General features: G+C 38.9%; 1 protein-coding gene across 1 annotated transcript in view; it reads right to left on the minus strand.

Annotated features, from left to right (window-relative positions):
• Nucleotides 1–8,188: 8,188 nt before the first annotated feature.
• SKIC3 (SKI3 subunit of superkiller complex) overlaps nucleotides 8,189–23,393 on the minus strand; it is a 101,758-nt gene continuing 86,553 nt past the window's right edge. Inside the window, exons 39-42 of the mRNA XM_052643318.1 lie at nucleotides 21,424–21,576; nucleotides 12,290–12,420; nucleotides 10,119–10,242; nucleotides 8,189–8,461 (exon numbers count right to left, since the gene is read on the minus strand). Of these exons, the coding sequence (XP_052499278.1) occupies nucleotides 8,387–8,461; nucleotides 10,119–10,242; nucleotides 12,290–12,420; nucleotides 21,424–21,576 (483 nt within the window). The 3' untranslated portion in view covers nucleotides 8,189–8,386. The remainder of the gene's footprint in view (nucleotides 8,462–10,118; nucleotides 10,243–12,289; nucleotides 12,421–21,423; nucleotides 21,577–23,393) is intronic.

Below are 23,393 nucleotides of genomic sequence, written 5' to 3' on the forward strand. Positions count from 1 at the left end.
ATAGAAAAAACAAGAGTTACAGAAAAATATCCACTTCTTCCTTGTTGACTACACTAAAGCCTTTGACAGTGTGGATCACAACAAACTGTGGAAAACTCTTCAACAGATGGGAATACCAGATCACCTTACTTGCCTCCTGAGAAATCTTTATGCAGCTCAAGAAGCAACAGTTAGCAAAGGACATGGAACAATGGACTGGTTCCAAATTGGGAAAGGAATGTCAAGGCTGTATATTGTCACCCTACTTATTTAACTTATATGTAGAGTACATCATGTGAAATGCCAGGCTGGATGAAGCACAACCTGGAATCAAGATTGTGGGGAGAAATATCAATAACCTCAGATATGCAGATGACACCACCCTTATGGCAAAAAGCAAAGAGGAACTAAAGAGCCTCTTGATGAAAGTGAGAGAGTAAAAAGGCTGGCTTAAAACTCAACATTCAAAAAACGAAGATCATAGCATCTGGTCTCATCAATTCATGGCAAATAGATGGGGAGACAATGGAAACAGTGATAGACTATTTTCTTGGGCTCCAAAACCACTGCAGATGGTGACTACAGCAATGAAATTAAAAGATGCTTGCTCCTTCGAAGAAAAGTTATGACCAACCTAAACAGCATATTAAAAAGCAGAGACATTACTTTGCCAATAAAGGTCCGTCTAGTCAAGGCTATGGTTTTTCCAGTAGTCATGTGTGGATGTGAGATGGACTATAAAGAAAGCTGAGCACTGAAGAACTGATGCTTTTGAACTGTGATGTTGGAGAAGACTCTTGAGAGCCCCTTGGACTGCAAGGAGATCCAACCAGTCCATCCTAAAGGAAATCAGTCCTGAATACTCATTGGAAGGACTGATTCTGAAGCTGAAACTCCAATACTTTGGCCACCTGACGTGAAGAACCGACTCATTAGAAAAGACCCTGATGCTGGGGAAGACTGAAGGCCGGAAGAGAACAGGATGACAGAGGACGAGACGGTTGGATGGCATCGACTCAATGGACATGAGTTTGAGCAAGCTCCGGGGGTTGGTGATAAGACAGGGAAACCTCATGTGCTGCAGTCCATGGGGCTGCAAAGAGTTGGACGTAACTGAGGGACTGAACAATAGATAAGAATACAGTATAACCTTTTTCGCCTGCACACACAATTCCAGTCAAGTATTTATGGAGACTGGCTTCCATTAAGTCATTTTCAAAGTAAAGGTCTACTCGTGTACCTAGAACTGATTACCCACGTTCCTACAGTGAGGGTCTCTGAGAAGGGCTTCTACCCTAAGGTCTGTGAGCACTGGTGGGGGGAAGGGGCGGGCAGGGCAGGGCTGCTAACTGAAAACCAGCTGCTGCTTTGCATGAGCTGCATTAGTCAGTTTACATCAGCGTTTTGCTTTAGCTCACTTTGCACTTGGAAAACTTTGGTAGCCTTAGAATAATGGAATGCTTCCATTAGAAATCTAGCTCAAGGCCCTGATTTCCCACATTCACATTAAAAATTAAAAGGTCAGGGACTTGTTGGTGGTCCAGTGGTGAAGGCTCCACAGTTCCAGGGCAGGGGTTGTGGGGTCGATCCTTGGACCAGGGAACTAAGATCCCACATGCCAAGTGATGTGGCCAAAAAGAGAAATAAAACATCACTTATTGCTTAAAAATAAATAAATAAAATGTACAACTGAAGTTTTTACATCACATGACCAGCCAAAAGTATTTCACTTCCCAAGGTCTGGAAGTAGAATATATAAAGCATTCTCTCAGACTTTCACCTTAAAAATAACAATAATAACAAAAACTATCGCATGGAATGAATAAGACTGGGTTAGGAAGTTCTGTGGATCTTTTTGGTGCTGAACTATGACATAAGCCTTATAGGTTGTAAAATAGTTGGAACTAATGTACAGAGCTAATTTTTTTTATACTTTATTTCCTGCTGAATTCTGTGAAGTTTCAATTATCGAACATAAACTCACACAAACATGAGATTTAATGTTTCAGATTGCAAGGTAATATGTAATGTAGCGTTTGTAAAATACTCATATCAACTGGTGGTGTTTTGATTTGCATAATTTGTTAAAATGACTTCATTTTTAACATCCATTGATGTAGATTAATAATCTAGGTTCAGATTTAAAGACTGATGGGAAAACGGCACATGTATACTTTTGCAAGTTTTAGGAGTTTGCTATGTTTTAAAAAGAGTAATTTAACTTCAGGGGTTTTTAGGAAATGGGTTTTCTCACAATCCATTGCTGGCAATTGGCAGTTCTAGTAACACTGGCACAGAGCATTAACTGTACACCTTAACAGTGAGGTGAGTAACTCTGAATAAAGTTTTAGAGAAATTAAAATAAAAAGACTTATCCAGGCACATCCCCATTCAACACTGAAACTGAGTTTGAAACATATCACTTAGGTTTTGTGAGTATAATCCAGTGTAGTTTCTTTTAAAGAGAATTAAGCAAAGCATAATATGTAATCAGCTAAGTCGGTGATACTGTGTTGTAAGGAGACTCTTGAGAGAGAATAGTTCAGACATTTATTACAGAAATAAACAGCCACATAGTCCTAAGGGCCAAGTACTTTTCACAGTAACCATTTTTAATAACTCATTATCTTGTATCTGATGACCCCCTTTTTGGCAACAATTTAGAGGATGATTCTCAACTGCAGTGATCTGGTGAAATAGATTCAAAGGTACAAGTATTCATTTTAACAGCAATCACAGTGAGCAATGTACTGATTTTCTACTGCTACCCTAACAAACTACCACAAACTTGGCGGCTGAAAAATATAAATTAATTATCTTACAGTTCTGTAAGTCAGAAGTCCATCATGGGTCTCCCCAGGCTATGATCAAAGTACCAGCCGGGCCGCATCCCTTTCGGGAACCCGGCAGGACAGCGTGTCCTGCCTTCTCCAGTTCCTGGAGGCTGCCCTTATTAATGTGCCTAGCAGCCCCTTCTTCCATCTTCACAGCCGGCAATACTGAATCTCTCTGACCTCCCACTAGCACATCCCTCTGACAGGCTGTCTACTTTTAAGAACTCTTATGAGTAAACTGGATTCACCCAGACAATCTAGGATAATCTCCCCATCTCAAGGTCCACAACCTTAAGTCATATCTGCAACATATTCACAAATTTCAGGGGTTGGGACACAGACACCTTAGGGGGCCATTATTCTGCTACCACAAACAGAAATAATAACAAGATAAGCATTTTTTCATTACTTCTCTTCTCTCCAGAATAAATATAACAAGTAGTTTTGTCATAGGGATTATTATATTGGTTTTGCCATACATTAACATGCTATTTTTAAATTTCGCAGTGTTGTGAAGAAATTTAAAAATAGCATGTTGATGTATGGCCAAACCAATCCAATACTGTAATGTAATTAGACTCCAATTAAACTGAATAAATTTAAATTTAAAAAAATAATAAAAATAGCATTTATAAAAAAATTAAAGAGTTGTATAAGGGTATTTGTTCAGGTAATCAGAATTTAAAATAAATACTGTTATTCAAAAAGTTCCTAATCATCCATAGAGAGGAAAAACCCATTATTATATAGTATGTGGACAGCTAGACACTATAAGTGGTCTTTAGGTCCAATAGGCCTAAATGATTACATTTTCTAAACCAAAAGTTATGTGTATACTGTAAATAAAGGTATTTTCTGGCTTTTTACTTTCGTTGACGTCGTCCAGTCACTCAGTTGTGTCCGACTCTTTGTGACCCCATGGACTGCAGCATGCCAGGCCTCCCTGTCCTTCACCATCTCCCAGAGTTTGCTCAAACTCATGTCCACCGAGTCAGTGATGCCATCCAACTGTGTCATTCTCTGCCATCCCCTTCTCCTGCCTTCAATCTTTCCCAGCATCAGGGTCTTTTCTAATGAATCAGGGTCTTTTCTAATGAAACAGCTCTTTGCATCAGGTGGCTAAAATATTGGAGCTTCAGCTTCAGCATCAGTCTTTCCAACAAATATTCAGGACTTATTTCCTTTAGGATGGACTGGTTGGATCTCCTTGCAGTCCAAGGGACACTCAAGAGTCTTCAACACAACAGTTCGAAAGCACCAGTTCTTTGGTCCTCAGCCTTCCTTATGGACTTTCTAGTTTATCTGTATAAAAAGTACCAGGTGGCTCGGTAGTAAAGAACCCACTTGCCAATGCAGCGGACACAGGAGACACGGGTTTGATCCCTGGGTCAGGAAGATCCCCTTGAGAAGAGAATGGCTATCCACTTCAGTATTCTTGCCTGGAAAATCCCATAGAGAGGAGCCTGGCAGCCTACAGTCTGTAGGGTCACAAAGAGCTAGACACGACTGAGCAGAGACTAGCACCCATGCAAAATAAACATGTATCACCTAAACATGAACAGATCACTCTACCTGAATCTGATGCACAATGTATCTTTCTAAAGCAAAAAAGACAAAAACAAAGGCAAAACAAAAATCCTCTCCTGCAAATTGAAGGTCAGTTTATAATCAGCAGCTGAAGGCTATGTCATAACAAGCATTTTGGGAGTCTGAGTTTTCTATCCAATAAAACTAAAGTGGGAAAAAGGAAGACCTGTCCAGAGACAAGGGTCAACTTTGTCAAAACAAAGTTTCCACATTTTTTAATGCACAAAAATTAAAATGAATCTGTAAGACACACTGATTCATAAATAAAATATGCTTCATTTTTGTGTTCCAATAAAATTTCCCTGAAGCAGATAACTAATTTTCTGTAGAGAAACCAAATATGTTATCTTTTCATATTTGTATATGACTTAATACTAAATATTTACCTAACTAAAGTTTCATACCAGTTTAAATAACCACAGCTATTAATTCCTATAATATACAACATGAGTATTTTTGACCAATCCTGTTTTGTTTAGTCTCAGATTAAATGAAGCTTGTCAACTCATTTTGTAAAGTGAAAAAGGAGCAGAGTAATTTAAAACTAAGGTTTTTTTTTTAAAATAAACTAAGGTTGTGTTTTTTTAACACAAGGGGCACTTTAAGAAATATGACAAGTGATCCCAAACAAACAGACTGTGCTCCAAAAGTTTACTCATAAGCTAAAATGACTTTCCAGCCAGAAATGACTATCAGATGCCAAGCTAGGCTACATGTATCTAATCAATAATAATTATTAATCAAGTTGACTAATTGTTAATAATAGCAAATGGTAAGAATTCACAGAAAATGCACTATACTTCTCAGTGATAAAAATAATGAAACACTTATTATGAATGCTAAATATTGATATGTCAGGAAATGATTTTAATGTACTCTAATCAAACTTACATATAAACTCTGAAAAGAAATTTCGGCCACTTCTTAGAATCAGGTAACACTGATTCACCTCACAGTTTCTCTGCTTTAAGTATGCTGTTTAGCATCACTCTTCTTTACCAACTTGGATTAAATAACTATGTTTAAAACACAGGTCTGGCATGAAGTCAGTTCTATAAATTATATGGTTAGGAATGACTGAGGCTCACAGTAACTGAGGAGCAATTTGAAGAGAAGGCAACAAGTAGAGAGGGTGAATATACAGCAATGCAAAAAGAGAGAGAGAATTACATGAGAATAGTATTAACTACAGTACTTTCTAATCTTATTTTCTAAAAAATCTGGGCTTGAAGTTCCTGGAGGCCAGAACTAGGCAGTGGAGTCAAAAGTTTACTCCTTGATTACAGTCTTGGAGCAAAAGTTAGCCAAGTCCACAGCGTAGGTGAAAGTGACCTTGTGAAGCAGTACCAGCCCAGAAAGCAAGTGGAGAACAAGAACTGACTCGTGACCAGTGCTGCAGTGAACACTGGGGTACATGTGTCTCTTTCAATTCTGATTTCCTCGGTGTGTATGCCCAGCAGTGGGACTGCTGAGATATATGGCAGTTCATTTCAAGCTTTTTAAGGAATCTCCACACTGTTCTCCATAGTGGCTGTACTAGTTTGCATTCCCACCAACAGCATAGGAGGGTTCCCTTTTCTCTACATCCTCTCCAGCAGTTACTGTTTGTAGACTTTTTGATAGCAGCCATTCCGACTGGCATGAGATGGTACCTCATTGTGGTTTTGATTTGCATTTCTCTGATAATGAGTGATGTTGAGCATCTTTTCATGTGTTAGCCATCTGTATTATCTGTATGTGTCTGCATGTCACACTGTTTACAATAGCCAGGACATGGAAGCAACCTTGATGTCCATCAGCAGATGAATGGATAAGAAAGCTGTGGTACATGTACACAATGGAATATTACTCAGCTATTCGAAGAATGCACTTGAATCAGTTCTCATGAGGTGGATGAAACTGGAGCCTATGATACAGAGTGAAGTCAGTCAGAAAAAAGAAAAAAACACCAATACAGTATATTAAGACATATATATGGAATTTAGAAAGATGGTAATGATGATCCCATATGCAAGACAGCACAAGAGACAAAGATTTAAAGAACAGACTTTTGGACTCTGTGGGAGAAGGCGAAGGTGGAATGATTTGGGAGAATAGCACTGAAACGTATATTATATGTGAAACAGATCGCCAGGCCAGGTTTGATGCATGAGACAGGGTGCTCAGGGCTGGTGCACTGGCATGACCCTGAGGGATGGGACGGGGAGTGGGAGGGGAGTTCGGGATGAGGGACACATGAACACCCATGGCTGACGCAGGTCAATGTATGGCAAAACCACTACAACATTGTAAAATAATTAGCCTCCAAAAAAAAAAAAGAACTGACTCGTAAACGTGTAAGCAGACAGATGAGTCCACTGTGGGAGTGAAGGCTAACACGCCCTCGAGGAAGCAGGAGGGTGTGGGCATGGGCTGCGTGGGCAGCCTCTTTAGCACAGCCTTGCCAAGTCTGACGACCAGGCTGTTAAAAGCACAAATCGGTTTGACAGCTGTGAGGACAGGAAGACATGGGCACAGAATGGCAAGTGCTTAGCCTTATGAAAGAAAGAAGTAAAGGGCAGGGTCATCATTGCATTAATCCAGTGGTTCACAAGCATCAATGGCCCAAGATTAGAATTTCTTAGCCATGCCTTTAAAATGCCAAGTCCTAGCCCCCATCGTTAAAGATTCAGATTGAATAGGTCTCAATGATGATAATATTCAGCCAAATACAGGCATTCAAAAGATTAACCTTTGGAGTAAAATTTAATTACAGAATATTATCAATTTGTACTATCTCACAAAGTAACACTGTGGAGCTTATGGTTCAGAAAAGCTACATATATAAATTATACCACCTATTTTCACACAATAAATAATTTATGTAAATAGATGAAACACTTTAAAACCAAAGATCCAAAGCAAGTGACATACAGCTTCTTCAAACTAATATAAAAGGCTTTTTGAAAAAATAAAATAAGACACTATACTTTCAAGTCTTTAAATTTGAAATTCTGAAATTATATCTGAATTGATACTATAAAGAAAACAAGACACCATTTTTGTTTTTATTTAAGAAAAGTTCATCTTTTTAGCATAAATGAAGGAATTGCATGATCGATTAAATATTGTCAGCATTATTTTTGAAAAATGTTCGTCCATTTTTTAAATGTAGCCTTACACTTTAGTGTTTTGAATTCTATAAACATACCCATTAGCAGTCTGTGTTGTGCTTAGTCACTCAGTCATGTCCGACTCTTTAAAGCCCCATGGAGGGTGGCCCACCAGGCTCCTCTGTCCATGGGGATTCTCCAGGCAAGAATACTGGAGTGGGCTGCCATGCCCTCCTCTAGAGGATCTTCCCAACCCAGGGATCAAACCCAGGTCTCCCACATTGCAGGCAGATTCTTTATTGTCTGAACAACCAAGGAAGCCCAATTAGCAGTCTAGGACTCACCTAACATTTATATTATACTTCTTCAATAGAACCCAAGATGAAGCACTAGTAAAACAGATTATAAGACTACCTGGATATTGGATGAATTGGTCTGCTGAACTCTAGAATTCACAGGAGGAATTAAAACTTTTAATTTATTTCTTAACAAATAAAATTCTGTACTGTGCTAATCTCATTTTGCATATAATTTAGCAAATGGCTATTAAGGCTTTATTGTAAGGGATTACCAAAAAAAAGTCCTATTGTGCACCATGCAAGATACAGAAGATAATGATTCACAAATAACTAATGAACAACTAAGGGAATCACGGTTTTTTTTTCATTATAGACTTCTCAAAATCAAAAAATGTTTTCAAATTAAAGTTATATTAAGAGTTTATGGAAAATTACATCCCTAGCTTAAGAACTTAAAGGTCTTTCGATTTTAAAAAGGAATGGATGATTATAACTATAGCTTTTTAAAATGTTGCTTTGGGGAAAAGTCTTGATTCTTTGTTTCATTCTTTCTAATAGATTTTTCTTTTCCTGCTTACTATAAAATAAAGCACTGTTACTGTGAGGACAATTTCTGATTCAGTTCCAATGCTCTTGTGTCTCCGTGAGTTTTGGCATTGTTTACCAGCACCTGTGGGAAATCACAGACAGGAACATTAGTATTCTCTTAAGCCAAAGGGCAGTGGGCAACACCAAACTATACAAGAAGATCTGACTCTGTGCAACCTTTCAGTCATTTTTGCTGAAATAAATTTCAAAGCTAACATCACATAAGCACTATTTATTCAAATACTCAACAGTAGAGATGTCAACATGCTGATTGTTACCACTGACAGTGGTGCATAAAGTTAAAGGTTTTGATTGGAGGCTTTTGTTTACAACACTGTCACCTCTAAACCCATACCCCAAAGACCATTTTATGCACAGGGCTGTCCAAATGACACTGCTCTGCTTTAAAACCAGAGCTTAAGATCAAGCAGTGAGGTTCTAAGTTCCATTAAGAACCTTTCCATAATTTTCACCAATTCCACAAACTAGAAGCTTTGATTTCTGTTGCTCATTTGATTACTAACACGTTTTTCAGTTGTTCATTTTCAAACACTGAGAAGGTCTCTGAAATGTTGCTCTATTAGCAAGCTAACAAGTTAGCCTGCCACAGTTTCACAAACACTGCCAGAAGACATGGGACATGTCGGTCAGAGACAAATGTCTTCATCATTCAGGGTGTAGCAAACAACATGAGTATCATTATATCTGCATCCATTCCCTTCACCCTCTAAGTCTCACAGGGGTGAGGTGGAATGGGTGCACATGGCATCCCCCACACACAGTGAGTTGCATGACAAGAGGGGAACCCTGAGCCTAGGACACTTGACTCTTTTATAACTGGCAGTAAACATGCCTACTCTGTGCTCTAGGGAGACACTTATCTCTTCTCCCAAGGCTGTGAATGTTTAAAAAAAAAAAAAAAAGCTTCTCATTAGTTTTCATTGTGTTTTTAAAACTGTTGGCTGAAGTTGTAAGAATTTAGACCCAATACATGTCTTACATACTCTATCTTTTTAAAAAGAATCCACACACACAGCTGACCCTTAAACAGCATGTGGATTGGGGATGAAGACCCTCTATATGCTCAAAAATTCACATACAACTTATAGTCAGCCACCTACGTAGGCCCTTGGTATCCGTAGATTCAACTAATCAAGGATCATGGAGTACTGTAGTAATTACTACTGAAAAAAATTTGAGTATAAGAGGAATCACACCATTTAAATATGCGTTCTTCGAGAGTCAACTGTATATGCTTACATGTTTAGAAACCAGAGCCATTCCATGAGACCTGGAGCAGAAACTGCCATGTGCATTTTATAGCAGACACCAAGAAGCAAACTGTTCCAAAGACAATACGAACATCCCATTAACTTCTGCTACTTCCAAACCCCTCTACTGCCTTCTCTGCATTGGTTGTAAGAAATACTACAACCAGAACCCAGAACCTTCGTCTATCTTTTCTTATGCTACCGAGCACTTCAGAAGAGTGTATTTCCTACATGTTAAATTGGTGGTGACAACTAGCGGTGATGACACCTGAGGTATTATTTGGCAATGTCTAGAAGACATTTTCAGCTGCTGTAAGCTGGGTGGAGGCACTGCTACTGGCATCCAGTGGTTAGGGATGCTGGTTAGGCAACCTAACCACTGGATGCAAAGCACAGGACAAAGCAACACTCAGCTCTCATACAGCAAAGGTCCACAATGAAATATTTTTAATAAAATCAGGGTCTTACATCAATGAGCTCGTAGTCATTTTTGGCATGTAAGTGTCTCAGAAGGTACCAACGTGCTGTTGAAACAATAGATTTGGGATACCCAGGCTGATACACAACTCTCTCCAAAAGTCGCCGTGTCTCTCTAGGAAAAAGATACTCACTTTTAGTCCAAAGCATATAAATTAAGATACTTCATCTACTAGTCTCACACACACGTATCTTTCTCATTCTTCTGCAGATGATGTGCTGATTACTTTATAAATTTTTTATACATGTAACAAAAAGGGTAATAATGGTTAACATTTATGAAGTATTTATTATGTGCTATGCAGTAGTATGCCAAATGTTTTACACATATGGTCACACTTAACATTTACAACCTTGTAAGGCTGGTTGCTGCTATTACTCTCATTTTGCAGACAAATCAGGCCCTTTCCAAAAAAAATGGGAAAATGACTCGTTTTATGAGCACTTCTGACTGCTCTATTTCTAATCCTCCTTGAAAGCAGGCAGAAAATAAATGATACAAAGATAATGTGCACTGGAACAATTAGAAATATTTAACATCTACAATAGAGGCTAAGTGTACAATATCAGGCTTTTAGCATATGCTTTCATGTATTAAACCTGTATAGTATGTGACCTTATGTAATAACAGGCTGATTTAGAGTTGTGTTCTAATTTCTCCTTTCCAATTTTACTAATATTTATGACTCCAAAGACTTATGTATGGGTAGAAATAACACAAATTGTGGTAACTTCAGAACTGCTGAACAAGAAGATTTTGTAAGTAGCAACTGGTTAGCAGGAGGAGCTAAAGAACTTGTGCTTAAGATGTGTTTACATAGGAATCAAAAGTAAAGCAGTATGTTTATTTGAGCTGATTTTGGTTGCTGCTCACAGAGATTACAGGGGGCTGGGGGTTAAGGCTCTCTAAGTCAGGAGATCCAACCAGTCCATCCTAAAGGAAATCAGTCCTGAATATTCATTGGAAGGACTGATGCTGAAGCTGAAACTCCAACACTCTGGCCACCTGGTGTGAACAACTGACTCATCTGAAAAGACCCTGATTCTGGCAAAGACTGAAGGCAGGAGAAGAAGGGGAGGACAGAGGACAAGATGGCTGGATAGCATCACCAATTCAATGGACGTGAGTCTGAGTAAACTCCACGAGTTGGCGATGGACAGGTAGGCCTGGCGTGCTGCAGTCCATGGGGTCGCAGAGAGTCGGACACGACTAAGCAACCGAACTGAACTGAACTGAGGTGATATACACTGAGCTTTGGCAGAAAGAGTTCATTAAGAACTTCAAATTATAGCCTAAAACATTTCTTGGTGAAATTCGTCATGTAAAAAAATGGCAAAATAAATACATAACAGAAATGAAGATGGGACTGCTATATTAGTCATAGGTCTTTAACTCTTCCTTCACTCCTATTTCGTGGTGCTGATGTGACCTTTGCCACATATTTGTGTGTTAAGCTCTATGCCTACAATACCTAATTCTGTTCCAGTAATATATGTGCCTAAACTACTGTTTTACTTTATATTTGCTTTATATTATGTGTGATATCCATTAGACTAGATATTATTCTCAGAATTTCAAAATATTCTTGCCTGTTTTTTCATCCATATAACACTTAAGTGATTTTCTTCAAATTTATTTCTGACCTCATCCCCCACCTTCCAAAGAAAAGATTGCTAAAATTTCTACATTTAATACTGTGAAGCTTCTGGATTTTCTAGGTATTAAAAGCCACATTGTTTATAATGTCTCTGCCTTTTCAATATTTATTACTTTTTTCATAGCTTATTGTGCTCTGCAAGAACTTATGTCAATCTAGCTTTGAACTTAAGCCTTTTGGATTTTGCTTGTTACTAGAATCTACATTTACACTGTCGTCTCATCCTAAAACACTTAAGACCAAAAATACCAAGGCCTTCTTCATTTGAAAGGCTATCATGCAAATCTCTCATATTCTTTTTATCTGTGTACCAAATTATTATTTTTTTAATTGTAAGACTTTATTTTCTTCCTTATTGGGTTACTAGAATCAGCCTTTCCAAAGCAGAAATATATATATGAATAACATCAAAATTTGTTAAATTCATTCTAAACTTTTGTCTCCCAGAAGGAGTGAAAGTGAAGAAACATTTTAAGAAAAAAAATGAACAAAGATTCTTTATACCTTGCTCCCATTTTGCGTTTGAATTGTAACAAAGCTTGTAAAAGGACAGCCAGTGGACAAAAGCAAAGTTTCAGGGCCTCAGCTGTAGCTTCTTGAACCAAGGATGGCCAGTGATCATTGGAAACATTAGCCTATAAAAATAAACACAAATATTAAATCATTGCGCTCATTTAACATGCTAGGAAGGTAATGCTCAAAATCCTTCAAGCTAGGCTTCAGCAGTACACCCAGAACTTCCAGAAGTAAAAGCTTGGTTTAGAAAAGGCCAGCGATCAAACAGCCACCATCTGCTGGATCACAGAGAAAGCAAGGGAATTCCAGAAAAACATTGACTTCTGCTTCATTGACGAAAGTTTTGACTGTGTGGATCACAACAAACTATGGGAAATTGTTAAAGAGATGGGAATACTAGACCACCTTACCTGCCTTCTGAGAAACCTGTATGCAGGTCAAGAAGCATCAGTTACAACTGGACATGCAGCAATGGACTGGTTCAAAATTGGGAAAGGAGTACATCAAGGCTGTATATTGTCACCCTGCTTATTAACTTATATGCAGAGCACATTATGCGAAATTCCAGACTAGATGAGTCACAAACTAGAATCAAAATTGACAGGAGAATTATCAATAACCTCAGATATGCCGATGACACCACCCTTATGGTAGAAAGCAAAGAGGAACCAAAGAGCCTCTTTATGAAGGTGAAAAAGGAGAGTGAAAAAGCTGGCTTAAAACTCAACATTCAAAAAACTAAGATCATAGCATCCAGTCTCATCATTTCAAGGCAAACAGATGGGGTAAAAGTAGAAACAGGGACAGATTTTATTTTCTTGGGCTCCAAAATCCCTGTGGATGGTGACTGCAGTAATGAAATTCAAAGACACTTGCTCCTTGAAAGGAAAGCTATCACAAACCTAGATAGCGTATTAAAGAGCAGAGACATTACTTTGCCAACAAAGGTCCGTATAATCACAATTATGGTTTTCCCGGTAGTCATGTATGGATGCGAGGGCCGGACCATAAAGAAGGCTAAGTTCCAAAGAATGGATGCTTTCAAATTGTGGGGCTGGAGAAGACTCTTGAGAGTCCCTTGGACAGCAAGGAGATCAAATCAGTCAATCCTAAAGGAAATCAACCCTGGATATTCATTGGAAGGACTGATGCTGAAGCTCCAATATTTTGGCCACCTGATGTGAAGAGCTGACTTACTGGAGAAGGCCCTGATGCTGGGAAAGACTGAGGGCAGGAGAAGAATGGGGCGACAGAGGATGATAAGGTTGGATGGCATCACCAACTCAATGGACATGAGTTTGAGCAAACTCCAGGAGGTAATGAAGGACAGGGATGCAGAGTTACACATGACTTAGAGATTAAACAGCATTAAATCATTAGACATTTGACATGTTTACTTTAAAAAATGCAATCAGCTGTTACTTGTTGAGTGTCCAAGTTGCCATTTAACGCAGTAGGGAATGAAATTCTACAAAATTATTAAGAACTGATTCCTGACCTTAGGGAACTACAAAACAAGGCTGACAGGGATTAAGGAAGGATTCAAAAAGGAGATACCATTTTTAAAACACTAAAATATTTGCTAAAAGAAAACACACTATTCTATGGGTGAATGAAATCTATCAATTACTAAGCTCCTGCTCTACCAAATATACAAAACTTAATTCTTTAACTGGTAATGATAAAGTTTCACATTTCAAAAATTATCTAAGGAGAGAAGAAAGCCAAAAGTGAATATGTTAATAAAATCCCAATATAGGAAAAAAGTGCAAAGCCAGTTAGAGATAAATAAATCTGAGGGAGATGGGTATACCAGACCACCTGACCTGCCTCTTGAGAAACCTATATGCAGGTCAGGAAGTGACAGTCAGAACTGGACATGGAACAACAGACTGGTTCCAAATAGGAAAAGGAGAACGTCAAGGCTGTACATTGTCACCCTGCTTATTTAACTTATATGCAGAGTACATCATGAGAAACGCTGGGCTGGAGGAAGCACAAGCTGGAATCAAGATTGCCAGGAGAAATATCAATAACCTCAGATATGAAGATGACACCACCCTTATGGCAGAGAGTGAAGAGGAACTAAAAAGCCTCTTGATGAAAGTGAAAGAGTAGAGTGAAAAAGTTGGCTTAAAACTCAAGATTCAGAAAACTAAGATCATGGCATCCGGTCCCATCACTTCATGGCAAATGGATGGGAAACAGTGGAAACAGTGGTTGACTTTATTTTTTGGGGACACCAAAATCACTGCAGATGGTGACTGAAGCCATGAAATTAAAAGACGCTTACTCCTTGGAAGGAAAGTTATGACCAACCTAGACAGCATATTAAAAAGCAGAGACATCACTTCGTCAACAAAGGTCCGTCTAGTCAAGGCTGTGGTTTTTCCAGTGGTCACGTATGGATGTGGGAGTTGGACTATAAAGAAAGCTGAGAGCCAAAGAATTGATGCTTTTGAACTGTGGTGTTGGAGAAGACTCTTGAGAGTCCCTTGGACTGCAAGGAGATCCGACTAGTCCATCCTGAAGGAGATCAGTCCTGGGTGTTCATTGGAAGGACTGATGTTGAAGCTGAAACTCCAATACTTTGGCCACCTGATGCAAAGAGCTGACTCATTTGAAAAAACCTTGATGTTGGGAAAGATTGAGGGCAGGAGGAGAAGGGGACGACAGAGGATGAGATGGTTAGATGGCATCACGGACTCAAGGGACATGGGTTTAGGTGGACTCCAGGAGTTGGTGATGGACAGGGAGGCCTGGCGTGCTGCGGTTCATGGGGTCGCAAAGAGTGAGACACGACTGAGTGACTGAACTGAACTGAAATCAAAGTCAACAACTTAGAAAATTTTATTCAGAATTTCATTATATGGGAAAAAATGATAAGATTACTTCAGGTGCAAAGTTTAGTTTCTTATAGTATGTACTGAGTACAAAAATAACATAGATAAGTATTCCTTAAGAAATAGTAACTAAAAATAAAATGGTGAACACTCTACTGATTTTACAAGAAGAAAAAAAAGCATTTAAAATCTTTTGTTAAAAACCTCAAACTGTAACCAAGATTTCCTAATTACAGGTGTCTAGAATACACATTTTAATAAAGTCAATATAATAAGTGAATACATTGTTGTAGTTCAGTCACCCAATCACATCCGACTTTTTGCGACCCCACACACTGCAGTTCCTTTCAAATATTCTTTTCAAATATAGAGCAATGAACTCTGAGTTCAGTACAGCCAACAGTAATTTGTGTAATTAAGGAAGAGGAAGTCACAGTGATAATGAATTTTAAAATAGAGACCAGAGGTTGTGAGACATACTCCATAAACATGGGAGCAATGACAACTTGCTCCCATCTGGCAAAGAATGTAAGGCAAAGCCCATACTAATAAAATTATTCCTAGTACATTTATTTTAAGCCAATAGTACAAAACTCTCACTGGGTGGTTTTACAATGGACTATCTAAATCCCAAGAATTCATATAAAGTATTTTGTAAAGTTACTGCATGTATGGGTTGGCCAAAAAATTCGTTTGAGTTTTTTTATGTTATGAAAAAATCCAAATGAACTTTTGGGTCAACCCAATATTATTATATAATATTTTCTATATGTGCATACTGTGCGTGCTTAGTTGCTCAGTTGTCTGACTCTTTTTGAGACCCTATGGATTGTGGCCCACCAGGCTCCTCTGTCCGTGGGTTTTCCCAGCAAGGATACTGGAGTGGGTTGCCATTTCCTTCTCCAGGGGATCTTCCTGACTCAGGGATTGAACCTGTATCTCCTGCACTGGCAGGCAGATTCTTTACTGCTAAATAACTAGGGAAGCCCTTCTATATGTAACCAGTATACTAAACAATGTGCTTGGAACAAACTTTAAAAAATATATACATAGATTTATTTCCTTGCACCAGGTCTTAATTGCCGCATGCAGGATCTCTGATCTTGAGTTCTGGCATGTGAACTCTTAGTTGCAGTGTGTGGCATCTAGTTCTCTGACCAGGAATGCAACCCAGATCCCCTGCTGTGGGGGCATGAAGTCTTTGCCACCGGACCACTTACTTATGTTTCCCATTATGGTTTTAAACTTATTATATGAGGGAGACTTTTCCTTATACAATAAGGATGTAAATTACAGTAAGTCCCATGACTCTGAAGAACTATACACAGAAAAAGTGAAAGTGATAGTGAAGTCACTCAGTTGTGTCCAACTCTTTTCGACCCCATGGACTGGCTCCTCTGTCCATGAGATACACAGAAAAACTATACAAAAAAGGTCTTAATGACCCAGATAACCACGATGGTTTGACCATTCACCTAGAGCCAGACATTGTGGAGTGTGAAGTCAAGTGGGCCTTAGGAAGCATCACAAGGAACAAAGCTAGTGGAGGTGATGGAATTCCAGCTGAGATATTTCAAATCCTCAAAGATGATGCTGTGAAAGTGCTACACGCAATGTACCAGCAAATTTGGAAAATCAGCAATGGCTACAGGACTGGAAATGGTCAGTTTTTATTCCAATCTCAAAGACAGGCAATGCCAAAGAATGTTCAAACTACCACACAACTGCACTTGTTTCACACGCTAACAAAGTAATGTTGAAAATTCTCCAGAGAGGCTTCAACAGTATGTGAACCAAGAACTTCCAGATGTTCAAGCTGGATTTAGAAAAGGCAGAGGAACCAGAGATCAAATTGCTGACATCCACTGGGTCATAGAAAAAGCAAGAGAATTACAGAAAAATCTCCACTTCTGCTTCACTGACTACACTAAAGCTTTTGACCGTGTGGATCACAACAAACTGTGGAAAATTCTTGAAGAGATGGGAATACCAGATCACCTTACCTGTCTCCTGAGAAATTTGTATGCAGGTCAAGAAGCAACAGTTAGAACCGGACATGGAACAATGGACTGGGGTTCCAATTTGGGAAAAGAGTACATCAAGGCTATATATTGTCACCCTGATTATTTAACTTATATGCAGAGTACATCATGCGAAATGCCAGACTGGATGAAGTGCAAGCGAGAATCAAGATTTCGGGGAGAAATATCAATAACCTCAGATATGCAGATGACACCACCCTTATGGCAGAAAGCAAAGAGGAACTAAAGAGCCTCTTGATTAAAGTGAAGGAGAGTGAAAAAGCTGGCTTAAAGCTCAAAACTCAAAAAATGAAGATCATGGCATCTAGTCCCATCACTTCATGGCAAATAGATGGGGAAACAATGGAAAGAGTGACAGACTTCATTGACTTGGGCTCCAAAATAACTGCAGATGGTGACTGCAGCTATGAAATTAAAAGATGCTTGCTCCTTGGAAGAAATGCTATGACAAACCTAGACAGCATGCTAAAAAGCAGAGACATTACTTTGCCAACAAAGGTCTGTCTGGTCAAAGCTATGGTTTTTCCAGGAGTTGGTCCAGAGTTGGACCATAAAGAAGGCTGGGTGCCGAAGAATTAATGATTTGAACTGTGGTGTTGGAGAAGACTCTTGAGAGTCCCTTGGACTGCAAGGAGATCCAACCAGTCCATCCTAAAGGCAATCAGTCCTGAATATTCATTGGAAGGACTGATGCTGAAGCTGAAGCTCTAATACTGTGGCCACCTGATGCGAAGAACTGACTCACTGGAAAACACCCTGATGCTGTGAAAGACTGAAGGCAGGAGAAGGGGACAACAGAGGATGAGATGGTTGGATGGCATCACCAACTCGATGGACATGAGTTTAAGCAAGCTCCGGGAGATGGTACAGGACAGGGATGCCTGGCATGCTGCAGTTCATGGGGTCACAAAGAGTTGGACACGACCGAGTGACTGAACAAGAAACATGACTCTGACATCCATTCAGAGTCTTAATTAGAAAGTTCTTTTCTTTTCAAAACTTCAACCTTCATACAAAGATAATACTTACACCTTACTCCCATCTCCTCAGCTCCTAGCTAGGGTGTGCTTACATGCAGCAGCACATGGCTTGTTCCTCTGCCCAGCACTCCCACCTTTTCTTGCTAATTGTAGTTTCCAGCCTCAACTGAAACATCAGAAGTTTGGTGGGTGTCATTGTAAGGTGAGGGGTTCCCTGGTGGCTCAGATGGTGAAGAATCTGCCTGCAATGCAGGAGAGCAGGGTTCAATCCCTGGGTTGGGAAGATCCCCTGGAGAAGCAAACGGCAACCCACTCCAGTATTCTTGCCTAGAGAATTCCATGGACAGAGGAGACTGGAAGGCTATAATGCATGGGATCACAAAGAGTTGACACGACTGAGCGACTTTAAGAGTTCCTTCTCAATTGTAAGGTGATGTCTGATTCCTTAGGCCTGATAGACACTTAAAGATCTTTGTCTCTTCATCTGGATTTTCATCAGAGACTCCCAGCTTTGTGGGTAGTCTTACTGCAGAACCGGCTTTGAAATCTGTGGGGCTCAATGCAAAATATAAAACATGCAGGGCTCTTTGTTAAAAAATGATTAAACATGTCAACACGGTGACTACAGAGCACTAAATCCAGTAGGAGGCCTGTGCACAGGACAGGACGCACAATTCCACTAAGCTGGGTGAATGGACTCTGTTCCACTTCCTCTCTTCACATGCTCTGGCAATCTGGAGACGTCCAGCTTCCTTTCTGCTGAGATTCCATCACTCCTCTAGGCGGCTCCGCATGTCAGGACCTAAGATAATTGCAATGCCAGTCTCAGGCGGCATCACCCATTCCTGGATCAAATGAACTCCAGGAGTGCTGCCCACCTCACACTGCAGCAACTCTTTAGTAAGATGGAGGGCATCTTGTAGCCAAACGTGCATTCCTAACTACCTCTGGGATTCACCCACTGCTGACCACTCTCTCCCAGAAGCAGGCAGTCACTTTCCAAACAATGACCAACTCTCTTCCCAGCAGGTGGAAGCTGCAGCTTTCAAGGCACACATCAGACACCTGTCCATATGCTTCTGGACACGTGCCTGCAGGACCTCTGAGGCCACACATCACAGCCTCCCTCTCTCTGGCAGCACCGCCTTTCTTGCCTCGGGGGCACCTGTGTGTGTGTGGAAATGTGCCAGGGAGATGACAGGGGAGGCAACAGCTTTCTCCAGGAAGATTTCTTCACAGTCCTCCAACTCTACTCTCCTAATCTTTGTACAGCTTCCTTATGGGTTAAGTCTTCTACCTGCTTCAGAAATCTGTATCTTGATTTGCTATCTCTCTTTGGAATCTAAGATATTTAATATCTTAGCAGAACCTTTCACTTTAATAATCTATTCATATATTATCACACATAAAACAGCCTAATTTTCATATACACATCCTCCATACACTGCCAGCTATTTACCAGAGAAATACGGCATCTCCTTACAATAACTGCTGGGTATCAAATCTTATAACAAGCAAATCAAATGTGAACAGCGCTTTGAAGTTTACAAAGGCATTTGTGTTACTTCATTTGATATTCCTAACAACCCTAGGCAAAGTAGTTATTACCATCTCCACTATTACCAAAAAAGTTAGGAGGGGAGTTCTAGACAGCTTAATTGGCTGAAGTTTTCACAGGCAGAACCACAGCTCCTAGAGAAAACACTGTTTGTGGTGGCAGAGTGGTGGGGGGATGGAGGCAGGTATACACAGGTATTACTAAACTGTAATCCAGACTCGTCATCTGAAAAATAGGATTCTTATGAATATTAATGAAGTTAATACATATAAAGCGCAAGACCAGAACCTGGCACAGGCTAAGTGTTCTGTATGTTTGCTATTACTATTGCTATTTTTATTTTATTCCAGGTCAGATTTAATTTCCTAGCATGAAGAACAAACAAAAAAACACATCACTACATAATTCTTATTAACGAACAAATTAATAAGTTAGACTAAAAGGGCTAAAAAAGAGTAAAAGGGCTAAGACAAAAAATAAGTTAGACTTCTCCACACATTCAGGAACAGTTATAAATGCCACATGTTGCTTCCACAGAGATTTTTGTTAAATGTAAATATGGGACAAACAAAACAACATCTTCAGTGGCCCACAATTACCATTAACCACCATTTCTTTACAGCCAAATTATCTCAAATTTGACCACCACTATTACCTGCCCATTCATACAAAACTACTGGTGGAAGAGCTCCTATGTGTTAAGCAGAGCATAAAGCAAAACACAAGAAGAACAAAACATGGCCCCAACCTAAGGAGCTCTGAAATGTGCTCCACAGTAATAGCACCAAAGCTAAACACACTTCCCAAAGCTTGTATTTTTTTGCTAAAATGCCCAGTGAAAGCAAGTAAATAAGTTGGCAATGGACTACTATGGCATAAGCAACAGTTCATTCAGTCCTGTCTAGGAAAATTTAATTAAAAAAAAAAATGACATTTTATCTTTTAATCACAGAAGTAATATGCATATGATAAAAAATTAAAACACTAGCAAAGGACAGAAAATGAAAAATTCTCCTCCACTATTCCTTAAAGACCCCCTAATACCATTCTCCAAAGTAACTGTCAGTAAGTTTCTTTTGTATCTTTCCATATCTATGTGTCTTTTAACATGCACAAGTACACAGTGTCTTTACAGATAAACATTCTCGAAACTATATACTACACATACATACACTCAAGTAGGATATCATATACACTTTTCTGGAGTTTGCTCCTCCAGACACCCACTTAAATATTTACCTTGAAGAGTTTATAAGACCTCTAGATTAATACACCTAACTTGGTATCAGAAAATATATCAAGTCAAAAATTATTAGGAATCCCTCTTACAGAACATCAAATGGAACTGAGAAATGACTGAAATGCTAATTATTGGCATCTTTTTCACTAACGGGTAGCTGGGTTAATTCTAACTTAAGTCACCAAGAAACAAAAATGTATATTCTGTCATAATTTAACTTTTTAAGTTGCAATCTTTTTTTTTCCTCCTAAATGATGGCAATGACCTGCTAGAGTCTATGAGTTTATGTTATGTTACTTTATGCCCATCAAGATCCCAAACACAAAGTCTACGAGGAGCCCACAGTAGAAGGTGATGAAATGTTAGGAACTGAATGGAATATCACTATGTAAAAAGCTTTTATCTTAAAGAAAAATAGAAGAAGCAGTTTTCCACATCATAACTATAACGAGATCTTACCATGCAGACTTCCAATGCAAGCAGTGCTAGCCTCAGCAAGCTCGAGAGCTTCCCACTCCAGCTGCCCTGCTGGGATGCTACCTGCAGGCTCTTCCTGTAACACATCTCTGCAGCACCCATCATTCCTTGGGACTGATATATGTGTGCCAGCCACTGAGGAGTAGCAAGAGAAAAGGACGCAAAAGACTTTAGTTTACTGCAGAGTCTACTTCCAACAAATTCAATAAATGTTGGAGTTAAAACTTTTAATTTAATTATTGATGAATTTTGTGCCCCCAAAACAAAAATCATACATTAAGAAAGGGGACAGCCCCATATAACCCAGCAATCCCACGACGGCATATACCCTGAGGAAACTGTAATTCAAAACAACACGTGTACTCCAATGCTCACTGCAGCACTATCAGTATCCAGGACATGGAAGCAACCTAGGTGTCTATCAGCAGATGAATGGATAAAGAAGTTGTGGTACATGTTGGTACATGTGGTGATGGACTATTACTAAGCCATAAAAGGGAAGGAATTTGAGTCAGTTCTAGTGAGGTGGATGAACCTACAGTCTGTTAGAGTAAAATAAGTCAGAAAGAGAGAAATAAATATTGTGGAATTGAGAAAAATGGTACTGTTGAACCAATGTGCAGGGCAGGAATAGAGAACAGACTTATGAACATGGTGGGGCAGAGGGAAGGAGAGTGGGATGAACTGAGAAAGTAGCATTGCAACATATTTATTACCATATGTAAACTAGATAGCTAGTGGGAAGTTGCTATGTAACACAGGAAGCTCAACCTGGTGCTCTGCGACGACCTAGAAGGCTGGGATGAGTTGGGAAGTGGGAGGGAGGTTCAAGAGACAGAGGACATATGTATTGCCATCTTGCCCATTCCATTAGCAACAGCATACTGGCTACATCTAGTCTGAAGTCTTAAAAAGTCTCTCAGGATAGCAAGTCAGGAACAAAATCAAAACACACAATGATTGTTCATATGTGACAGATACATCATGTAAACACTAACCAAAAGTTCACATAACTGTATTAATTCCCAACAAAGTAGACTTCAAGACAAGAGATGTTAAGAGATAAACTGGGCTATTTCATAATGATGAAAGAGTCAGTCAAAGGAAGATATACATTTGCATATCCCAATCACATAGAATTTATGAAGCAAAAATATAAATTTAAGAAGAAATAGACAAATCCAGAATCTAAATCAGAGATTTCAACACACCTATCTCAGCAATGATAACAGACAAAAAAATAAATAAATAAGTAAATAAGGATATAGAAGATTTAAACAAAATTAACCAGCTTGACTTAAACAACGTTTAAGAAACTGAGATACTCTGTACAAATTTCTTGCAACTCACAAATGCTAAGGAAACAAGAAATCTTAAAAGTCCTATATATATTAAAGAAATTTAACATGGAATTTAAAAAGATACAAACTTTCCCATAAAGAAAATTCTTGGTCTGAATAGCTTCAATAGTGAATTCTTCCAAACATTAAGGAAATAAATGTCCTTACATTTATTTTTATAATTGTATACAATAATTTCTATATAATAATTTATATGTAATAATTAATAATAAATATATTACTGTATACTAATTATTTATTATGTTTATTTATTATTATAACACAAACTCTTTCAGAAAAATAAAGAAAAATGGAATAATAACAGAGATAGCAAAACCTACCAATGACCTTATAAGACTGAAAAATTACAGGACAATCTCTCTCATGAATATAGGTATACACATTGTAAACAAACATTTAACAAGCTGATTCTACCAATATATGAAAGGAACAATACATCAGGACCAAGCAGGGCTTCTTCTAAGAACGAAAGGTTGGTTTAACATTTGAAAATCCATGCAATCTATCATATTAACAGAATAAAGAAAAAGAACCATTCTCATAGATGGGCCCCCAAAATCTACTCATTCATGATAAAAAACAAATCTGTCT

Source organism: Budorcas taxicolor, chromosome 7 (assembly GCF_023091745.1).
Source record: "Budorcas taxicolor isolate Tak-1 chromosome 7, Takin1.1, whole genome shotgun sequence".
NCBI classification, from domain to species: domain Eukaryota; kingdom Metazoa; phylum Chordata; class Mammalia; order Artiodactyla; family Bovidae; genus Budorcas; species Budorcas taxicolor.